The following is a 23,128-nucleotide window of genomic DNA, read 5'->3' on the forward strand; positions in this document are numbered from 1 at the left end:
ATTGCATACCAGCCCGTTTAATTATGTCATGAGCATACAAGCTTTGAGATAAAAACATATCGTTAGTAGTGTGGGTGACAGAGATCCCAAGAAAGAAACTGAGCTGACCAAGGTCCTTCATAGAAAATTCTAAAGCTAGACTGGACATCAATTGCTCACGGAGATTTTCGGATGACGACGTGAGTAGAACGTCGTCAACATATAATAGAAGATATGCCGTGTGGGACCCTCGGTGGAGTATAAACAACGAGTTATCACATTGACTCTGTTGAAAACCCAAATGTAGAACAAATTTTGTGAACCTTTGGTACCATGCCCTCGGTGCTTGTTTAAGACCGTACAGGGACCGTTTAAGAAGAAAAACGTGGTCGGGATACATTTTACTACGAAACCCCATAGGTTGATACATGTAAACCGTTTCGTTTAGTTTTCCATGTAGGAAAGCGTTAGTGACATATAATTGATGCACCGTCCATGAACGTGATAAGGCAATCGATAACACTGTTCGAATCGTAGCCGGTTTAACAAACGGACTAAATGTTTCCCCACAATCAATACCAACCTGTTGATTACGACCATCGCAAACCAACCTCGCCTTATAACGCTCAAGTGTACCATTGGACTTGAACTTATGCTTAAACAACCACATACTGCGTATAATATTCATTTGCGAATGGCGGGGTACAAGTTCCCAAGTGTCATTTTTAATTAAGGCATTGAACTCGTCAGCCATGGCATTGCGCCATTCCGATATAGACAAGGCGTGGACAGGATTTTTTGGGATGGGAAGGACGTTGGTTGTAGCCGAGAGATTGAAGAGTTGTTTGGGTTTCGTAATACCGTCCATAGCGCGTGTACGCTTAGTGCAGTTAGTAGGTGGTGGTGGAGGCTGAGGTGGTTGAATATTAAGTGTAGGTGTGTTTGATTCTGTTGTGGAATGGTTTGGTACTGTAGCAATGGGAGTGGAATGAGCAAGAGGGGTATTAGGAGTGGATTGAGGGACTTGAGATGTGGAAGGAGTGAAATGGGTCGCATGTGATGAGGAGGTAGGTGGTGAGGATTGTAGGACAGTAGATTGGGTAGTGGTTGGGTTCGTTGATTGAGTTGGTTGGGTAGAGGAAGTGATAAATGTCCATAGATGTGGATGTGGTGGTGTGTTGAGAAAATCATATGAGGGTCTAATGGTAGTAAGCGGATAAGAAAGATTAGAAGCAAAAGGGTAGATGGTTTCATCAAATATCACATGTCGGGAGATTGTGATTTGATGTGTGTGAAGGTCTAGGCATTTATACCCTCGATGATTGGGTGGGTAGCCAATAAAGACACAAGGATGCGAACAATGAGCGAGTTTATGAGTGAGATTGGAAGGGTGTAAAGGGTATCATAGAGAACCGAAAACCCGTAGGTGTTCGTATGAAGGGGACCGATTGTAAAGGATTTCGGTGGGGGTTTTGAATTTATTACTTTTATTTGGAAGGATATTAAGAATATATGTTGCCATTTCTAGAGCATGGTGCCAAAATGTGGGTGGTAGGGAGGCATGTGCCAAGAGTGTGCGGATGACATTATTAATGGTGTGGATTTTGCGTTCCGCCTTTCCATTTTGAGAGGATGTGTGTGGGCACGATAATCGAAATACCATACCATTTTGATCACAATATTGTTAAAATGAGGAGTTAACATATTTAGTCCCATTATCACATTGAAATGTTTTAATATTTCTCTCAAATTGTGTATTAATTTGTTTGGCAAAGCTACTAAATATGGTATACACTTGTGACTTTCTGGCTAAAGGAAAAGTCCAAAGAAAGTCAGTGAGGTCATCCAAGAAAAGTATATAGTAACGATGCCCCCCTGTGCTTACAACGGGTGAGGTCCACAGATCACTGTGTATAATGTCAAAAGGTAAAGAAGTGTAATTAGTAGAATGTGAAAACGGTAATCTAACTCTTGTTCAATTTATTAAAAGAAATAACATTGGAATTTCTTAAAGATTGTAATAAAGTAGGGCCAGGGTGTCCAAGTCGTTGATGCCAGAGTTGTTGAGAGATGGCGGCAAAGGTAGATGGTGAAGTATATTGAGTAGACTCCGGTGGAAGAAGAGGATAAAGATCATCGCTGCTGTTGCATCGGAGAATAGGGATCCGGGTCTTGAAATCCTTCACAAGAAAACCAAATGGGTCAAATTCAATAGATACCCAATTATCAATAGTTAGGCGACGGACATAAATAAGGTTTTTGATTAATTTGGGTGCATAAAGGACATTATTTAGCTGAAGTGGTGGGTAAGGTGGAGGTAAAGTTTGATTGCCTTATCCATTGACCAGAATGGTGGTACCGTTGCCAACTATAATATTATGTAAAATGCCGTTATTAAAAAATTTTTGAAAATTACCTGGGTTTTTGATCATATGAGAAGTGGCTCCGGTGTCCATATTCCATTGATTAGGCGGGTTGAGTGACATGGTGTAGAGGGCCTGCTCAATATTTGTTAGCGAATAAGCCGCTGCATATGCTTGATTGGGTCTTGGGCCGAGAATGCCAGCACCAGGTTGATTGTTTGTGTTGGGCCGAGGGTATGTAAGATATGGGCAGGGAGGTTGTGGCCAATTATTGGGTTGATATGGAGCCTGTTGCATCCATGGTTGGTGTTGTGATGCTTGAGAAGCCCAATTTTGATGGTTATTTGTTTGATTTGGCCAAGTAGAAAACGAATTGCTGTGCCCAGAACCTGAACCATTATTGAAAGAATTGTGATATCCATATCCTGAGCCACGACCCCTGCCCCAAGTGTTGCGACCCCGACCCCGACCACGTGTCCGCCCACGGCCGCGCCCCTGTCCGATGACATTCTAAACGCTGATCAGGAGCGTGTTGTGACGAAGAATTTGTGGCAGTGGCGTGTAAAGCATGTCCAGCAGCGGATGCAGCCGAAGCCGCTTGGTGTGACTTTCTTTGTTCTTCCATAGTGACCCGAGAGCGAGCATTGGCGAAGGTTGGAAACGGTACTGTGTTTTGAATTATCATACCAATCCCTTCGTATTGTTCGTTAAGACCCGTAACTAGTTGTATGACCAAATCTTCCTCGGTCACCGGAGCGCCCACGTTGGCCAATTGATCTGAAATAACCTTTAGCTCTTGACAATAGGCGTGCATGTTTGCGAAGTTATCGAGACGGATATTCGCAAACTTTGTTTTGAGATAAACGGCATAGGCGGCTTTGTTGTCATTGAACAAACTTTCAAGGGCTGTCCATGCGGCATGTGCGGTGGTATCTTTCTTTAGGATTGTGTTTATTAGATCTTGGGATATGGTGCCTCCATTGAAGGACTATGGCATCAATCCGCTCCCAAAAATCCAGAGCCGGTTGTTCAGGTTGTTTAGGTGGGTCGCCTGCTTTGGCTTTTGAGGAGGATTCAGTAGGTGCTGGTTTGTCTGATATTAGGTGATCAAACACGAGGAATGCTTTGCAATGTATCTTGAATAGCTCAGACCAAGAAGTGTATTGGCCGGTTTCATTGTCTAGGATTATTGAGATAAAGTTTTTGATGTCTGTGACCGTAACTGCGGGATGCAATTTCGATTCCATAGTATATAAGGGAAAGAGAAAGACACAAAGAATGAGAAAGGAGATGTGGCGGAAGGTGGTATAGGGATCGGAATGCGCCGGCGGCAGAAGAAAGATGCTAGGCTGCTAGGGTTGATACCATGATAAACGTATATTCTTTATAATTTCCTTGATCTCCTTTTCATTTATTCACCTCATTATATATTACAAATATGATAATCTATTTTTGTGATAAGATCCTAACCATAAAGGCTATATATATGAATTACAATATATCACTAATATCAATGTCAAATACGTCTATTATCTTGGTTGAAATCATAGATTGACTGAAAAAAAATGTGTTTACATATATAATTATCAGCATTAAAAAAAAAATCAAACCGTGGTTTCAAACCACGGTTACACCATCTTTGAACCATCTTTCAATAATCAAAACTATACCATTTTTGAAACATCTTTTATAAAAGTACCATTTATGAAAAATTTTCCTTCTTGTTGTCCAACTAAACAGCAATTAATCTCTTGTAGTGTAATCAACATCACTCCTAACTTTATAATGCTAATTAATTATTCAAGATATGGAATCTATAGTTATAGTTTTGATGTGTTGGTTTCTTGCAAATAAAAAATTCGCAGTGGGCCAAAAGTAGAAAATTTAAGTCAATTGTCACGTCGTTATTGCCATGTTGTAAGCACCATTATTATATTGTATCCTGTAACTATGAAGTCTAAACACTTAGATTCTAATTAAATGATTCAAGAAGATGCAAATAATTGTAGACCTAGTCAATTAAGCTAGCATATAAGAACTTTTAGATTTTAAATTTTCAATTATAAAATTAAGAGTAGTGTTTTCACCAAATAGAAGGCAAACTTACAACAACGGTGGTTTTCATATTGAGTATTGACTGCGTATAAAAGACATTATAGGGACAGAATGGAAGATAACCAAGCAAGGAAAAAGTCCATGCCCAACATTAGTGGTGTGGGTGCCGAAGAAAACCGTATTTACTGAGCTTGTAAATGTCAACCAACAATCCAAAGTGGAAGGTGGATTCTCCATAGCCATATTCTGCTACGCATTACATAAGTTACCTTTCAGTGTTCGGCCTATCTTCAAGCCTTTCGTTAATGACAAAGGAGAAAGTAATGGTACATATGATCAACTTTTACACCACATTGAAGGAAAGGTACCGTTTTATAACAATATTTGTATCTCCATGTTTTTATAATTCATTCATAGCTTCTTCTTTTTAATAAAATATTTAAAACTATACATATGCCGGTGGGCAGTGTTTAGTTTGATTATGATAAAAAAAAAAAGAACTGTGTTTTTCTTTTGCAATATTCAATCAAAAAATGCAAGGACGATAATTGAGATAAAATGCAAATATATACCAACTGCATTGATAGTTATAGAAACAATATATATGCTTACTATATAATAAATAAAGGTTCTTCATTGTTATATTTTATTTTCTTATGTATCCTTATTATTTATTCATGTCTCTCTCTCTCCTATAAACTAAACATTAATTATACAAGGTCAAGTTATTCTACAAAGGGTAATAAAAATAAAAAGTGTGAGAAACCATAAATAATTGACATGTGTCAAGTGGGGACCAAAATAAAAAGGGTATAAAGGTAATTGTACACATTTTCCCTATCCACAAGCAAGACACATGTTAATACCCCCATCATTTTAGAACGTTTGTAACTTTTTTCGTATGATATTTTTTTTAAAAAAAAATCATCATAATAACAAGCGTTTTTTTATCTTTAATATGAGTATGATTTTTGTTACATAAAATTTAAAACAAAAATTACGTCATTTTGTCTTTTCGCACACCATTGTGTCTTTTCGCTTATCATTGTGTTTTTCGGTCATTGTGTCTTTTCACACACCATTATGTCTTTTTGCTGATAATTGTGTCTTTTTTCGTCATTGTGTATTTTCGCACACCATTGTGTCTTTTCGCTTATCATTGTGTTTTTTTTGTCACTGTGTCTTTTTTTTGTCATTGTGTCTTTTTGCACACCATTGTGTTTTTTCGCCTATCATTGTGTTTTTTTCGTCATTGTGTCTTTTTTCTTCATTGTGTCATTTCGCACACCACTGTGTCTTTTCGCTTATCATTGTGTCTTTTTTCGTCATTGCACACCATTGTGTTTTTTTCGTCATTGTGTCTTTTCGCTTATCATTGAGTTTTCGTCATTGTGTCTTTTTTCGTCTTTGTGTCTTTTTTCGTCATTGTGTCTTTTTGCACACCATTGTGTTTTTTCCTTTATCATTGTGTCTTTTCGCACACCATTGTGTCTTTTCGCTTATCATTGTGTCTTTTTTCTTCATTGTGTCATTTCGCACACCACTGTGTCTTTTCGCTTATCATTGTGTCTTTTTTCGTCATTGTGTCTTTTCACACACCATTGTGTCTTTTCGCTTATCATTGTGTCTTTTTTCGTCATTGCACACCATTGTGTCTTTTTTCGTCATTGTGTCTTTTCGCTTATCATTGTGTCTTTTTTCGTCATTGTGTCTTTTTTCGTTATTGTGTCTTTTTGCACACCGTTGTGTTTTTTCCCTTATCATTGTGTCTTTTCGCACACCATTGTGTCTTTTCGCTTATCATTGTGTCTTTTTTCTTCATTGTGTCATTTCGCACACCACTGTGTCTTTTCGCTTATCATTGTGTCTTTTTTCGTCATTGTGTCTTTTCGCACACCATTGTGTCTTTTCGCTTATCATTGTGTCTTTTTTTGTCATTGTGTCTTTTCGCACACCATTGTGTCTTTTTTCGTCATTGTGTCTTTTCGCTTATCATTGTGTCTTTTTTCGTCATTTTGTCTTTTCGCACACCATTGTGTCTTCTTTCGTCATTGTCTTTTCGTACACCATTGTGTCTTTTCGCTTATCATTGTGTCTTTTTTCTTCATTGTGTCTTTCCGCACACCATTGTGTCTTTTTTCGCACACCATTGTGTCTTTTTTCGTCATTGTGTTTTTTCGTTATTGTGTCTTTCAACTCATCATTATGTTGTTTTAAATACTAATAACACCATTGTGTAATAATAATATGTAAAAATAATGACAAAATAACAAAAAATTATCAATACATAAAACACAATGATTAATACATGTTACACAATAACTTGAAACGTATAACACAATGATGAATACGTATAACACAATGACCTAAAACGTAAGACACAATGGTGAATACGTATAACACAATAGCCTAAAATGTAAGACACAATGTTGAATATATATATATATATATATATATATATATATATATATATATATATAACACATTGACTTGAAACGTAAAACATAATGGAAACAACATATTACATAATGACACAATGAACAACAAAATAACACAATTAAAAAACCCATTGATTTTTATTTTTATTTTTATATAACAATATGATACTCATATTAAAGATAAAAATACGATTATTATTATGGTGACTTTTTTTAAAAAAAAAATAATGTCGTATGAAAAAGTTATGGACATTTTAAAATGATGGGGGAATGTGCATGTGGAGAGATAAAGTCAACAAAGGTGGGTTATTACCTTCATGCCCTTTCCATCAATTTTTATTTATTAAATTAATCTCAGCCATTCAAATATAAGATCAATAGACTGGATTTCTTCTCACCATTCTAATTTTTGTTGTCCTTTGTATTTTAACTTTACCCTAATTATACATACTTTTTAAAATTCTTTTTATATAATTTTCTTAATGATTTCCATAATTACATTTGCAAAACGTATTTTATTATAAAAAAAGTAGGTTTGTTTATAAACCATTTTTATAAACTGAACATTTTCATTATTTAACTTGTCTTATATAAATTATATCGTTTTTATATATATATATAAGAAAACACTTACAGATTTCTGAAACATTTTAGCTCCTAAAACGTACTTAGCGGGTTCATTGTTAAAAACACGTGGATATTTAATTGGACCCGACCTGACTTCTTTTCCCCTGTAACCGTAATCTCTTTCTTTCTATCCATATATTGCCGATCAAAACCGTAATGATTCTCTTTTACTACACATTCTTCGACTGATCGAAAGCCTTCTTACATTGATGACTAGTTCGTATTATTCTGACTGTACCGTTTATGTTCTCATAATACTATTTAGAGTAAACTACGATTTTCATCCATGTGGTTTGTCCAAATCTGCGGTTTTAGTATAATAATTTCAAATTTGTGATTTTCGTTCCTGTGGTTTCATTTCACTTGCAACTAAACCCGAATTCATTAACCATGTTAAGTCTGGTCGTTAAACCCATCAACGTGCCCCTCACGTGGTGGGCAGTTTTGTCATTTTTTCTCCCCAAATAAACCTCGTCCTAACTCGCAAGCCCCTCACCTTATTGATTTACTTTAGTTGTTACCATATTTTTAGTGTATCATCTAATGTTGTATCGAAAGAAATATTTAGAGATTTTTGATTTGTTTTAAGTTTTGTGAATTGTAGTTGTAATTTAACTCTATATTATTTAATGTAATACTTAACTTTATTTATCATTCTTTTATTTATAAAGTTATCGCTTACATGATTTAAGTTGTTCATGTTGATCGGTTCTTCATGTAAGTAATATAAAACATAATAAATATTAAAACTATCAACCTGTTACAGCATGAAGAGTAGTAACCGCAGCAGGGTATGATGTAGTCGACATGCTTGTCATCTTAATCGAGTTCCCCTTTAGGATGTATAGTTAAGGATGGTTAGGGTTCTTGCGAGGAACCCGGTTTAGAAGAGAGAGGAGAAACATGATTTATTTATGTGTGTGAGATTAGGTTATGATGTTAATTTATTCTCTCTATATATACACCCAAGGGGAAACCCTTTATTAGCTATTAAGAGTAATATGACCCATCAACAATTACCAAGCTAATATATAATAAGGTATAAATAATTATTTTGATCTATTGTTATATAAATGATCATGATGGCCATATATATATACATATAATATTTATTCTTACATTCTCCCACTTGGCCGAGTAATCATTTATTATGAGTATTAGATAAGACTGATCAGGAGTTAACACTCATTTTAGTTTTAAACTCAAACTGGAGCAGAGAAATACAGTCATTGAATTGAACATCAGCTCAAGACCCACATTAATCATACTGCAGTCCTTGTTTAAAACCTAAGTAGTTATGATCAAAATTTTCAAGTAAGCCCTTCAGAACGTTTGATTTGTATATTTAATTCGTCTATATGTCATTATGCATGCAGAACATATTAAGAGACGTACAAAATCAAAACTGATGAGAAAATTTAATAGTTAATCATTCATAGTACGATATGCAGTTGTACGTGGTCATTAATAAACCCCTCATGATTATAAGCGCTTTCATAATACTTATGGGTAATAGACCTTTAGTTATGGGATCCTTAAGCATATCATGAATGTATTCGATATGAAAATTTAGATTCGTCAATTCATTCATAAACGAATAATTAATTTCATATCAAATTTAATGCAGCACCTATCAAACTATTACTGTTTGAGAAAACATGGTAGCTGACGTTATCACAATCAGTCTTCAATATATAAGTTATTTGGAGTTTAATAAAACTTATGAGTCCAATAATAAATATTCAACAACATTTATTGACAACAACGTTGTAATTAATCAACATATTATGTGGTTATGACTTAGGTTGTTGTTATCAGTTCATTATGATTCCTCCATAAGATAGATTTATCTACTGCCATAAGAATATATCCCGAAAATTACATTTTCTTATCTCTGAATATGACAAAGTTTAGAGTAATATACCGGTTTGAATTCTCACTTCTTCTTTTAAATTATAGTATTTCGTTTCTTTTAAAGATATTTTAATACTCTTTTAGATGTTTCACATTAATCTAGGCATATCTAGTGTGTTACAATTTTGAGTAATATCTGAACGAGTATAGACTTGAACCTACATAAGGCTTCTACTTAATGAAGCATAAGGTAATAATCTCAATGATCCTATTATCCTCTAAATAGAGCAATATTGTTTGTTACATGTGTAAGGACCCAATTAAGGTAAAACTTATAGAACAAAACTAATGTCCCTTTGGGTCTATCTCACAATGTTATGATATCTATTATGTAAGGGATATCTTTGAGATATTTCATATCAAAGTGTGTGAACAATGCTTTGACTTATGTAACATATAATTGTCAGAAGAATGTCATCTATATAAGGACAAGTTTGTTTTTAGTTGCTCCCACTCATCTTGAGGTAGGTACATTAATTCACTTGGTTTTTGATGAAAATAATTGTATAAATATTTCATCAACTTTTTATGTTTGCATTAACCCATATATGGATTTTATTGACTTATAGACTAAATGTTCATTAACCTTCAGTTTATAACATTTAGGTTGTTTTATGAGCATGTAGATATGTAAGTCAGTTATTAGGGAAAGTTGTTTTAATGTTCTTCTAACGTAGCTCTTTAATTATTATAAGCTACTTGAACAGTGATGATCCTCAAAGAAATGTTTTATAATATAGGTTATAAGATTCTTTGATGATTTATTCCCTTTTAAATCTAACCTTTAATAATCAATTATGCTTCTTAGTGTCTTAACGTTTGTGTTAGGATTTAGTTTAGTTATGAACAACTTTAGGTGATTCAACCAAATCTCAAAACGTTAGCGACTTATGGAGTCAATTATGATTAATGATAATGGTTTAATTATAAGGGGTATGATCATTAAACTTTCCAACATCCAATTCAACTTTAGTTAGGGAGGTTACATAAGCATCAAATTTAGTAGGTTTTAAAACCTAGATGGCCTCCTAAGTTAATTATTAGGTAATTTTAAAAGTCTCAGTTTTATGGATTAGCTCTTAGTTAGGTTGCTATCATTTTCAGGATTCTAAGTGTGTAAGATTTGGCGCAGTATGGTGTACAAGAGGTGTAATTGGAGTAAAATTTAATATCTCTCTTCCCCCCGCCTCTTGTACTTCTAAAAAGTCATTATAAAGACTTTTACTTCTCCCACTGACCTTAAAAACCTTTAGAAAATTAGCATACTTAGGGTCAGTATTTAAACCAATAGATTCTAACAGAGAAACAAGTTAATAATATAAGTTGTTGCAGTTTCTCTTGGTAAGGATTAATTTAGTAAGAACTCTGAATTTGTCCACGTTTAAGCAACAATGAAACTTTTGTAAGAGTAGTAGTAAATTCTAAAGAGATAAGTTTTGATGGAATAGTGTTATGATGGAGCAGTGTCTTGTACAAGAGGTGTATTTGAGATAATATCAAGTTTTCACTCCCCCACCTCTTGCAAATCTTGTAAGTTATGATTGAGACACTTAAGGCTCTCACTGATCTTTAATATCTCTAGGAAAAATACAAGAGAAGTTTCAATGATGTACATGATGTGGGAATCTGTCATATATATGTTAGACTTGATTTGATTCCATTAACGTCCAGATGTCATAATAAACTTAAAGGGCATATTTAGAAGACATCGTATTAAGTATATATGAACGGATCTCTTTAAGACCGCGGACCATAGAATACTGATTAGATACAAGTAAATAGCATTTTAAATGATAAAAGAATTATGTCTGAATATTCCGTTTGAATAAGTTTCAAGAATTTCAGTGAAATATAACTTATGGTTGACCCATACTTATTTCTTAAGCCAAACAATGTTTAGGGCATCTAACACATGATTTAAAATCACTGAGAATGAGATTGTATGAAAAATCACCCTCATTAACCATGTCATGATTTCTCATGAAATTCGGTTTTAATAGATGAATTTTATATGTCTCATTTGTCTTTTGTTAAATTTTTTATTTGCATTATAACAAAAGTTGTGAAAGTATACATTACCATCTAGTTCTATTTTATAAATGTTTCAATCCAGATATTGATAACAAATAATATAAGAGTTTAAGGTAAGAGTGACTTTATGTTGGCTATGCAAACCTTATAACTGTTATAATGTAACTTAAGTATTGATACTAAATTCTGATTAATCTTTAGAATATTTAAGGTATCATAAAGTGTAATTAAAAGACAGTTTATCATGGTTCTAATAACCTTAACATTTAAATTTGTCACTAACACTCATGTTAGTTATTTGTTGATTTCGGGTAAACATATAGAACTAGACTCAACAAATCATGTGTTAATGGGAATATTAGGATTAGCAGACATATATATCATTATTATACAACTATCAATTTTAGCTAGTTGTTCTTTTGAATTATAGATAGTCTTGTAATGTCTATGCCTAATTTAATGACATATTTTTGCAATGGGACTTCTCCTTAAGAAACCTAAAGCTGGAAGTAATACTTGTATTCTGTCTATTAACCTTAGAATTATCCTCTTTTAGGTTTTAGTGGTAGTGAGTTGAATAACATCTTATTTCTAGCACCAGACATTTCTTTTCGTGTACATATGTTGCTGATCAACACACTCATTTTCCGTTCGTACTTCTGAGTGTTATAGTTGATTCATAAGGCACCAAATTGTACAGCTGAAAATTTTAGTATGTAATGTACTAAAAAATGTATTTATTTCCATGTGAAGCCCTTAATTTTATGGGTCATGGTATTTTACATTATGATGTATTCGGTAATGCCATTTAACCTTATAGTTAGAATTTTCAAGAAAGAATGCATGCATCTTATGAGTTATTTTGATTAGTCTTAGGAAAAACTAAATCAAGAATAACTCTAGTGATAGCATTTATTTAAATAAATTATTGATTATCATTATTATAAGGGCCATTATGATTGACACATCCCATTTGTTATGCTCTAGTTTTTAATATAATGATTATTATTAGAAAGAGCAGTAGGATAGCCATATCATGTCTTAATGAATAATTAAAAATTAAGAAGAGCTAAATGTTATTAAAACTCTTTATGAGACAAAATTCAATTGTATTTTAATATTAGAGTGGATGATTTGGATGAGATCGTTATTTATGGAAGAAAATATAGTGAGTAATATTATGGGATATTAAAATAATATAGATTAAAGTTTATGATCATTAGATTAATGAAGGATCATTAATATGAGGATCACTATATTTTATTGAAGATGTGATATGTCTATTCTTAACATCAAACTAATAGACTATAATTAATAGTTCTACTTAAACAAAAAATAAATCACCCTTGGGCAGAATTAAAATTTATTTAAGTATATGTGCAAAACAATAGTAACACATCACCTTTGGGCAGAAGTGAGACAATTATTTTAATTATGCATGTGCTAGTTTTGCTAAATAAAAATGTAAGAAAAATCACCTTTGGGCAGAAGTGAGACATTTGTATCATGTTAGGCAAAACTAACAAAAGCATTTCAGTTATACTTGAATGATAGGGTAAATGAAACTCATCACCTTTGGGCAGAAGTGTTACATCAAAAGTTCATTCAAGTTAAGCCTTTATGTTTTGTAAAATTTTATAATATTTAAGGTTTACAAAACATTTAATTAGTTAATAGCGGAAAATGTTTAGAGTAGGATTTTTAAGTTTCCAGTAGGACCTTATTTTGCGGAATTAGTTCTCGGAAATTTTGGGTTCCTGAGAATTGCTAGTTTCCGGCTTTTAGTGGGTTTTTCAGTATTTGGTGTTTACATGATTTTATGGAGTTTTATGGAAAATATTGATTCCGGTATTAGTGAGATTTCAGGTTTATGGGTTATGACCCCAAACCATTTTAGAAACTCATAAACTACTTAAGCTATTTTAAGCCCATAATACATGATTTTTAAATAGCCCGTGAACCCGTAAACTGGTTTAAGCCCTTAACCCATGATCTTTATTAACTAAATTAATAATGATAAGATTTGGTTCAAATCTTTTTAATAATTAACAATTATATTTGTTTCCTATTTTAAAGGGATTCAAATCTTTTAAGAAAATATTAAAACTTCTAAGTTATCCAAGATTTGAAAAAAATATTTCCCTAAATAATCATTAACAAATTTTAATCTAGATTTTGAACCAACATATGTATAATTTTCGATAATAATGATGAACACGAAGAACATCATCGAAAATTTCAACAATTAAACATAAAAAAAACTTGAATCGAAATCTTTAAACATGAAATTAACAGATTTCAAAAATTTTAGAGTTTACTAAATATGAATTTTAGCGATTTTAAACAGTTTCATGTATTGTTTTCGTAATAGAACATGAAAAAAAAGAAACCTAAAAAATTAGGGTTTATCAAGTTTTAGTCCATGTCTTCTGATTCAATTCAGATGTACGGAAAACATGAAGAATTGATCAATCAACATCACTCTGATGCCACATGTTGACCAGTTCTTCATGTAAGTAATATAAAACATGATAAATATTAAACCTATGAACCTGTTACAGCATGAAGAGTAGTAACCGCAACAGGGTATGATGTAGTCGACATGCTTGTCATCTTGATCGAGTTCCCCTTTAGGATGTATAGTTAAGGATGGTTAGGGTTCTTGCGAGGAACCCGGTTTAGAAGAGAGAGGAGACACATGATTTACTTATGTGTGTGAGATTAGGTTATGATGTTAATTTATTCTCTCTATATATACACCCAAGGGGAAACCCTTTATTAGCTATTAAGAGTAATATGGTCCATCAACAATTACCTAACTAATATATAATAAGGTATAATTAATTATTTTGATCTATTATTATATAAATGATAATGATGGTCATATAAATAAATATATAAAATATATTTATTCTTACAGTTTAACCCGTGTAAGACACGGGTACCTAACCTAGTGGGAATAAAAAACCCATGCTATTTGATTAAAGCTAGATAGCCCAATCAACAGTTTCTTCGGATATCAATGAAAAACCATCATTTCCGGGCACAAAAGAAAGGAGAGAAATTTTAAAACTAAAAAAGAAAAAGTTTCAATGATTCATTGGGCTATCTAGCTTTAGTGAAGGCCAGATTGTGATGAACAAGATTAGGTACAAATTTTATGGAATCTAGGAGCTTGCTCAAGTGGTTAAGAAATTCATTCACACAACCTAGACCGATGTACAAACATTTTAGAGTCTTGAATGAACAGTCAAGACTTATAAAACCTTTACTATATCTGATATGGTTTTATAAGAATGACCTTTAACTAGAACAAATATATATGTGAAACTGTGGTATAAAAAGATAAAAGATAATAGCCATGAAACTAACATTAATACAATGTATCAAAGCTTATAAAGTATTATAATTTTCTATTTCGTATCTTACAGACTTGTGAAGTGGTAGCGGGTGATGTAACCGTTCTTGCTAATCGGGCTCAATACGTTGATTTCACAAGCCCCTATCTGAGCTCTGAAGTTTATATGCTTGTTCGTGCATCACATGAATGGAATCAAACCTTGTGGACCTTCTTAAAACCTTTTACTTGGAGATTATGGATAGCAATAGTTGGTATATGTATCTATATTGGACTGGCTGTTGCAATTCTGGAATACCGTGTTAGCAACCCAAAGTTTACAGTCCCAATTCGACAGAAAGTTGTAATGATCGTCTGGTTTCCGATTTCGACATTCTTCTTCCATGAAGGTAAATACTTATTTTGATGAGGTAAACGGCGTCCGTATACATTAAACACTAGTTTATTCCATGCAAGTAAAAGCCTTTGTTAAACAAAGGTTTACTTTAAATTTTCTGGTAGTTCCATATAAAACATTGAGTCATTATTGTGTTTTGTATTTTGGATTGGTTTAGGGTTTCTTGTGTTTCTAGCTAGTTTGACTCTTATATAATATATCATAGAGTTTTGTATTATTATTGTTGGTTGGTATAATAAAACGACTCGATCACGTTGTGATCAAACACTGTTCGCGTTCTTGTGTTTATTTCATTTGGGCCTACACTCATTGTATTTTTCCCACTATATTTTTTTTTCAGGAAAGATACTTAATAAGAACACAAAAGTGGTGCTTGTTATGTGGCTATCCATGATTTTCATAATAGTTCAGATTTTCACAGCTACATTGTCGGCGTGGTTGACACTAGATCAAATGTATCCCAAATTGCCTTCAAGTTATGAAAAAATAGGTTACCAAAATGGTTCTTTCATAAAAGACTTTATTATGAAGAAATACAATTGTAATGAAACGAAACTCGTTCCTCTCGCAAGCGTTGAAGAATACAAAAATGCTTTGTCTAGTGGAAGAGTAAATGCTATTATTGATGAGCATCCTTACATCGAACTCTTTTTGGCCAAGTACAGCTCCAATTACATGAAGTCTGGACCAATAAACCAAGAGTCTGGAATTGCATTTGTGAGTTTCTCTCTCCCCCTTTTCCCAATTATTTTGTAAGGTTTAAAGTCAAAATTGAGAATAAACTCATGGTCAAGAAAATTCATACGCTAAAATAAGATATAAATATAAATATAAATATAAATATAAATATAATCTAGAAAAGATTACCAAGACGTCCAATTAAACCCAAAATTTCAACTACCAACTACATATTAGCATATAATATCATATAATATACACTCATCAAATCATCATCTCCCCTTCCAACTACATATTATATATGGTTCTTTTTCTCTTGTCATATTCATTTTCGCAGTACCTTTCTACAATAAATTCTCTAACTTGATTTTTAATATCCAAGGCACTTGCTCGTGGATCTCCTTTATCACAAACATTTTCAAAGGCTGTAATAAATGTTACCGAAAGCGATATTATGATGGAAATGAAGAAAAAGTACTTTGGATTCCTTTTTCCAGATGGATCACAACCTAATCAAGCCTTTCCACAAAGTCTTGATATCCAAAGTTTTTTCGGATTGTTCATATTTATAGTGACTTTAGCTATTGTTGCTATTATATCTTCAGAAGTTTCGCTTATGCGTGTAAACAACAAGATCCTACCCATATCAAACGAGAAATAACTCTAGTGATGTATTTTTCTTGATATGTTTGTATATACAATAGTGAAGGCATTTATATATAGTGATTGGTGTGTAACTAGTTCTTTGTATTAAATGCTACCGTTTGATTTTGTTGTTTTCTTAAGAAAATGTAAGTTTATATTCGGGATTGAGAATAAAGTTTGTTATATATTGCTATGCTACAAAATTTTGCTTTGGTTTATAGTCCTTAACACAATTTTCCCTTAAGTATCGTTCACCTAAGGTTGAAGCATCCACAAAACCATGACTGAACCTCTATGCAACTATCACTATAAGTGAAACAACTTATACATACAAGCGTACATAAATATATATATATATATATACGGGATGGTTTAGGAGAGAAGTCATCTTAGTGCAAGAAGTGCGAGAAGTGATTTCCTACCATTGATTAAGATTGATCAATGGCTTATGTTGAATGTGGCATATTTGTAATTGATTTCAATGAAAAAAGACAATGAGGTAATTTCCCTAGTATGCTAAATAAGGAAACTTAGCTTTTATCAACTACAATTACCAAAACAAATTTCCCTTATATAGTTATATCCGAAAATACTTAATTAATTTGCATTAATTTTTTCTCAATACATTTGTTTGTTGAAAAAAGTTAAGACAATTCAACAAGGAATAGGAAGGTTGATTGTAGTTATGATTCAGGCCTACACAAAGATCAATAACATCCTACATAAAGATTAATAACACCCTACACAAATTTGATTTCAAACCTACACAAAAGGAAATAAGCAAAAACCATTGTGTAGGCCTTAAGTAAAGTTTAATATGTTAATTATGGTATACTATGTATCAATTATTTATTATTTTCTCTTGCATTTTTTTATCAGCCATTTGAGACTATTTACGAATCCTACACAAATATTGATATCATCCTACACAAATTTGGTTCCAACCTACACAAATATTGATAACATCCTACACAAGTTTGTGTATTACGGTGTAGGATGTTTGCCATACATGTAGGTACATTTTAGAATTTGTTAATGTGAAGTATGATTTATTTGTGTAAGTTGTTTACCATTTATGTAGAAGTATTTTAAAATTGTATATACTAGGTTAATTGACCCGTGTACGACACATGTGAAAACATAGAAATCGTCTAACAAACACACGTAATCTGAAATGACAACATAATTTGTAATATGTTTTTTTTGGACGACAACATGATGTTTAGTTGTAAATAATACTTGTACGAAAACACATGATTGTCAAACATACAGTTAAACAAAAATAACATGCAAAGTACAATGCTTAGAAACTTAATCAATAGTTGAAAATGTAAAATTCATAAATTACTAAATACTTCCTTATAAACCTTATTAGTTGTTTTATTTGTAACTTTACATTCATTGTCTTATATAAGCATTTTAACACAATCTCTACTCATCACTCTTGATAAAGCAACATAAAGTTGATCATGTGTAAATACGTGGTCTCTCAAGTATATGTCAACTCTTGCTAGAGACTAACCTTAACTTCTATTAATGGTCATTGCAAAACAAACTGTAAATGAAAAGTGCATTCCTTTCAATTTAAATGGAATTTTTTTAATCATAGATTCATAGTGAAGTTTTCCTAAAAATCAACGCCTTGTTCGCACCAAGATAAACATTATACTTTGGAATACAAGCCTTCCTGACATAAGCTTGATTTCGATTACCCTGTTATATAATTAACTTAACAAAAAAACGTGTAAATAAAATATTTATAAATAATAATTAGAATGTGTATGTAGTAACAAATGTAAAATTAGATTATATATGTTTGTAAATATGAAAATAGAAATAAACCTTACGGAAAAAATGTGAAATTGCATAATTTAATTGATGAAAATACGTGTGGTGAAATTTATTTTGAAACTGAAAGTATATATATGGAGGTAATAACATAAATATTTTGGTTAGTTAATCAAAGAAGAATTATTATTCTCGATTGCATTTAAGGTTATCAATTTCATATAAATTTGAAAGATTTTTAAAGATACAAAATAAAAATATATGAAAGTTCATACCTAATTTATCTAATTAATGCTATTACTAATAGTCAAACGATTTTTAATGTAAAAATGGTTCATATTGATTTTATATATATATATATATATATAGGGCAAGGTTAATGTAAAAAACAATAGTTTTGTGAGAAGAATAAGAATAAATCTAGACCCTTACATCTAGGATCTAGTGGCTGAGATTAGTAGTTTTTGAAAACCATATAGTTTCTTATTTACAAGGTGTAGTGTCCTATTTAGGTGATTTGGTTTATTTTAAAGCCTTCTCACACTTCTCACAAAACAACTGTGTTTTATTTGAACCCTTATATATATATATATACACACTTATTTAAAATTCAAACTATAAAATGAAATTAGAGAATATATCATATACTATACTTAATATAGTTATATAAATCTAATTTAACATTTTAATAATTAAATTAACATTTAAAATTAATCAAAAAAAAATATTTTGAGGTTATATGAATTATCATATAAGTTAAAATGAAAAGATTTTTAATGCATAAAAGTTGTAAATGCTTCTCCAAAATAAAAGTGTATAAATTATTATTATATACAAATATACAAAAAATCATATATGTAAACCCGGAGATGTTATTGCATTCGTTTTAAAAAACAAAACAACTAATTTATTGACTAATAATTAGTTGTTTCCAAAAATACAAAGTTAATTGATTTTGTAAGTTTTAAAAGTTATAAATTTTTATTATATACAAATGTACAAAAAATTAGAAAGGTAAACCTGGAGATATTATTGCATTCATTTTTAATTACAAAACAACTAATTTAACAACTACTACTAAATTGTTTCCAAATATACAAAGTTAATTGATTGTGTAAGTTTTAAAGGTTTGCAAAGTTAATGCATTAGTTATTTATTTAATACCAGATTTAATGTCTAATAAATTTTAATTAATATGATAACATAATCATGGCATAGTACAAATAACATTACTTCTAAAGCTTCAAACAAATTAAAAATCAAATTCAAAATAAAGTTACATGATTTATGATTGGTGTAAAGTTACTGCAACTCATCCAATCCTAACTTTGTTTATAAGAATAGGAAAGTAATGTAAACAATTTACAAATGAAAACATTTATCTATTACTTTTTAGGTGAACTTCTTCTACATTATTTTGTATTTCTACAACATTCCTTTAATACCACGTAGCATGCCGCATAAGAATTATGCTAACAAAATTGATGTGTATCTTTTGCTTATACTTCATTGTGCAAGAATTTTGTACAATGGAAGCTCCATCTACATAAAATATAATCATGTCAGATTTGCAAATTAAAGTTGTCATGATACTTTCTACATATATGAAACGTAAATACGCTAATTAACATTTCTCATAATGAACTTTGCCATTAATTCTTCCAATATCTTTCAAGGCATAATAGAGATTAAACTTACAATATGATTAATTACCTCAAGAATATTTTATTCTCATAATGATCGTCAACCAAGAAGCTTCCAATGGTAAACCTTGCACTACCTATCCTTATGCTTTTCTAGCAAACGAAACTGCTACACCAATTAGGTGATGGCTGAAAACATAAAACTAATTAAGACGTCGAATGCATTAATAGTAGAAAATGCAAAAAAAAAAAAAACTAAAAGAGTCCTTACACGATCTTAAAATGCTTTCATGTCCCCTTTTGAATCACATAATTGATGCATGAAAAGAAGAAAAAAAATGAGTACTCAGATTGAGTAAAGGGTTAACAAAAATCAAATGAAATCAAATAAATTATAACATTAACAAAAATCAAAATGAAAAAAAGGACTTGTAGTGAAAATAGTGTTACGCTACTACAATATTATATAGGATGATAAAGAAAATCATATTTTTATTAACTTTTTTAAATATAGAAGTTCTTTTAAAAGTTTTTAAAATATACATAAATTTTGTTGAATTCAAGTCATAGTCTGAGTATACGATTAATGTATAATTGTTCTTCAAACGCCATAGTCTGAGTGTACGAACCTTCAATACACAGTCGTTTTTGGAAACATCCAAATCCTTGAACATGGTAATGTTTGATGCTTCCATGTTGCTGTGTGAGAAAAATCAAGCAAAGATTAAAGATTCAATAATTAATATTTATACTTTGAAGAAAACAAATAAAATTATAAATATAAAAAATTTTTATCCGTATGAAGAAAATTAAAAACCTTGAGAATGACACAAATATGAATTTTGACTAACGAAGTGAGAAGTGTGAGAATTTCTTTATTCGAGTTATAGTATATATAGATAAACAGATTTTATTAGAAAGTTTGAATTGTTAGATAAAAAGGAAAAGTTGTTGGTGCATAAATGTCAGTAGTTCATAGTCTAGTGTCTGTAATCGAGTCTGTATTGTTATTTATGTTTTTGTTTAAAGCGAAGTTGTTAACAAGTTCGCCTAGGCGAACTTGTTGAACAAGCGAAGTTATGGACAACTTCGCCTGAACATATCAGGCGAAGTTGTCGTGTATATAAATACAAGCTCTGATACCAATTGTAGGTTCCCTGGACGATTGTGTGCTCTGATACGATTGTGTGGTTCGGGATATTCACGCGGGTGTAGATTTCGTCCCGTTTCGACTATTCGCGGGACGTGTTTTCGTGTTTCTAAGTCAATCTTACCTACTACCACAGTATTCAAGCCTTTGCACCATCAAAAACCTTGTTAAATCCAGATTCCAGATCTTCAAAAACGTCCGTGTTCATCAGGCGAAGTTGCCGTCACTGTACGTAGGGTTTCGGCGAAGATATAAGGTTAAGCGAAGTTATCCACAACTTCGCCTACCTTCTCAAGTTCGCCTGTATCAGCGAAGTTATCTACAACTTCGCCTCATTCCTAAGTTCGCTTACCTTAAGCGAAGTTAAGAATCAGCGAAGTTAATCAGCAGAGTTATCAGCGAAGTTCTTCAGCGAAGTTCTCTACAACTTCGCCTACTTCAAGCGAAGTTATCCGTAACTTCGCCTACAGTACTTAAAAAAAAAAAAAAAAAAAAACTTTTAACTTTTCAGGTTTCTTACTTTTCGGGAAAGATGTCGTCGATCAACATCTCTGAGTTAGTGAAGATGGAAGTTGAAGCAGGGTCGGCTACCAAGGCCCCAAGATTGCTGAAGGGAACCGATTTCGTTGCATGGAAGGATCGGTTCATACAGTACGTCAAATACCAGGATGCGAAGATGTGGGTATGCATCCAGGATGGGTATATTCCACCAATTATGGAGTATGAAGGTCGTGACCAAATCAAGAAGTATAGTAAAATGGAAGAAGAAGAGAAAAAGATGTATGAGGCCGAGAGCAAGGCTCATGCTGCTATTACTATGGCTCTTCCACAAGAGATCCTTCATACGTTTAGAAAGTACACATCAGCAAGAGAGCTTTGGGAAGCTCTTGATAGCAGATTTGAAGGAAATGTAGGAATCCGGGCTTCAAAAATAAAACTGCTCAAGACCCAGTTCTCAGTCTTCAAGTATTTGAAGAATGAATCATTAGATGATATCATCACTCGATATTATCATCTGATGACTGAACTGAGCAACTATTCCATTTCTTACAGAGAAGAAGAGATAGTTGAGAAGCTTCTGGATGCTCTCCCACCAAAATGGGAGATGTACACTGTGCTGATGAGGGAAGACAAGGACTTTCCCACTTATGATCTCGAAACGACAGTCAACAAGCTCAGGACCTTTGAGCTTAACATGGTAAGAAAGGAGACATCTAAGGATCAGGTTCAAGATCCAAGTATGTATGGAGCTAAAGTCAACACTAGCTCAGGCTCAAAGACTGAATCGGCTGCTTACTACTCGAAGGGAGAGTCGGGCCCCAACTCATCACATGAGGGGCATGTGTCAGTTAACACAAATGGGGATGTTTGCTATGTAGCAGCTGGATCTAGTGGTTCTCAACCCCAGGCAAGCAAGAGTAGTTGCTCTTCAAGTGCTCCCAGCAACAACTACTCCAAGATGCCTATGAGTGTCAAGTCTGCTGAAGAGCAGTTTGGCCTCTATGCTTCTTTCATTGCTTCCTATGAGAACTATATTCAAGGGAAGATTGTTGATCCAGCTATGTTGGATGAAGATTACGATCAGATTGATGCTGACGATATGGAAGAAATGGATCTACAATGGCAGATGGCCATGATTGTAAGGAGGGTGAAGAGGTTTATGAATAAGACCGGTAGAAAGTTTGTCGGAGGAAGACCAGGGTTCGACAAGTCAAAGGTAAGGTGCTACAATTGTCAACAAAACGGTCACTTCGCAAAAGAATGTAGGAATGAGCGTGTAGAACGAAGTCAAGGAAAGTCTACACCGCATAATGAGGGAAGAAAAGATTATAGTGCCATGATTTCTAGAGGAGATGGTGAATACAACTGGAACCTGCTTTCTAAAGAAACTTTTGAGCAGGCAAATTTGGCAAAGGTTGAAACTGAAGAAAGTGAGAGGGCTACCAAAGAAGAAAAAGCTCTTATGGCAGATGACAATGACCAGCTCTCCGAGGTATGTTCTAAACCTATATGTTCAAAATGTGAGAACTTGTCTGAGCAACTAGCAACCATAACTGATCAG

The 23,128-nt window shown here is 32.5% G+C and overlaps 1 protein-coding gene across 1 annotated transcript; it reads left to right on the top strand.

Moving 5' to 3' along the window:
• Positions 1 to 3,332: 3,332 nt before the first annotated feature.
• On the top strand, positions 3,333 to 16,731 carry LOC143600072 (glutamate receptor 2.8-like). Its single transcript, XM_077077861.1, has 5 exons — positions 3,333 to 3,429; positions 4,493 to 4,761; positions 14,839 to 15,154; positions 15,503 to 15,879; positions 16,223 to 16,731. Exons 1-5 carry the CDS (start codon positions 3,333 to 3,335, stop codon positions 16,499 to 16,501), a joined length of 1,338 nt encoding a protein of 445 aa, XP_076933976.1. The 3' UTR covers positions 16,502 to 16,731.
• The last annotated feature ends 6,397 nt before the right edge of the window (positions 16,732 to 23,128 follow it).

The sequence above is a fragment of the Bidens hawaiensis genome, unplaced genomic scaffold (genome assembly GCF_021521415.1).
Source record: "Bidens hawaiensis isolate Kalapana, Puna unplaced genomic scaffold, B.hawaiensis_p1.1 tig00053284_1, whole genome shotgun sequence".
NCBI classification, from domain to species: domain Eukaryota; kingdom Viridiplantae; phylum Streptophyta; class Magnoliopsida; order Asterales; family Asteraceae; genus Bidens; species Bidens hawaiensis.

Bases quoted from the DNA above. Each gene is read 5' to 3' on its own strand.
- LOC143600072 (XM_077077861.1), top strand. From the start codon at position 3,333: ATGGCATCAATCCGCTCCCAAAAATCCAGAGCCGGTTGTTCAGGTTGT. The intron at 3,430-4,492 runs GTTTGTCTGATA...TGCGTATAAAAG, and splicing joins GGAGGATTCAGTAGGTGCTG to ACATTATAGGGACAGAATGG. The intron at 15,880-16,222 runs GTGAGTTTCTCT...TTAATATCCAAG, and splicing joins AAGAGTCTGGAATTGCATTT to GCACTTGCTCGTGGATCTCC.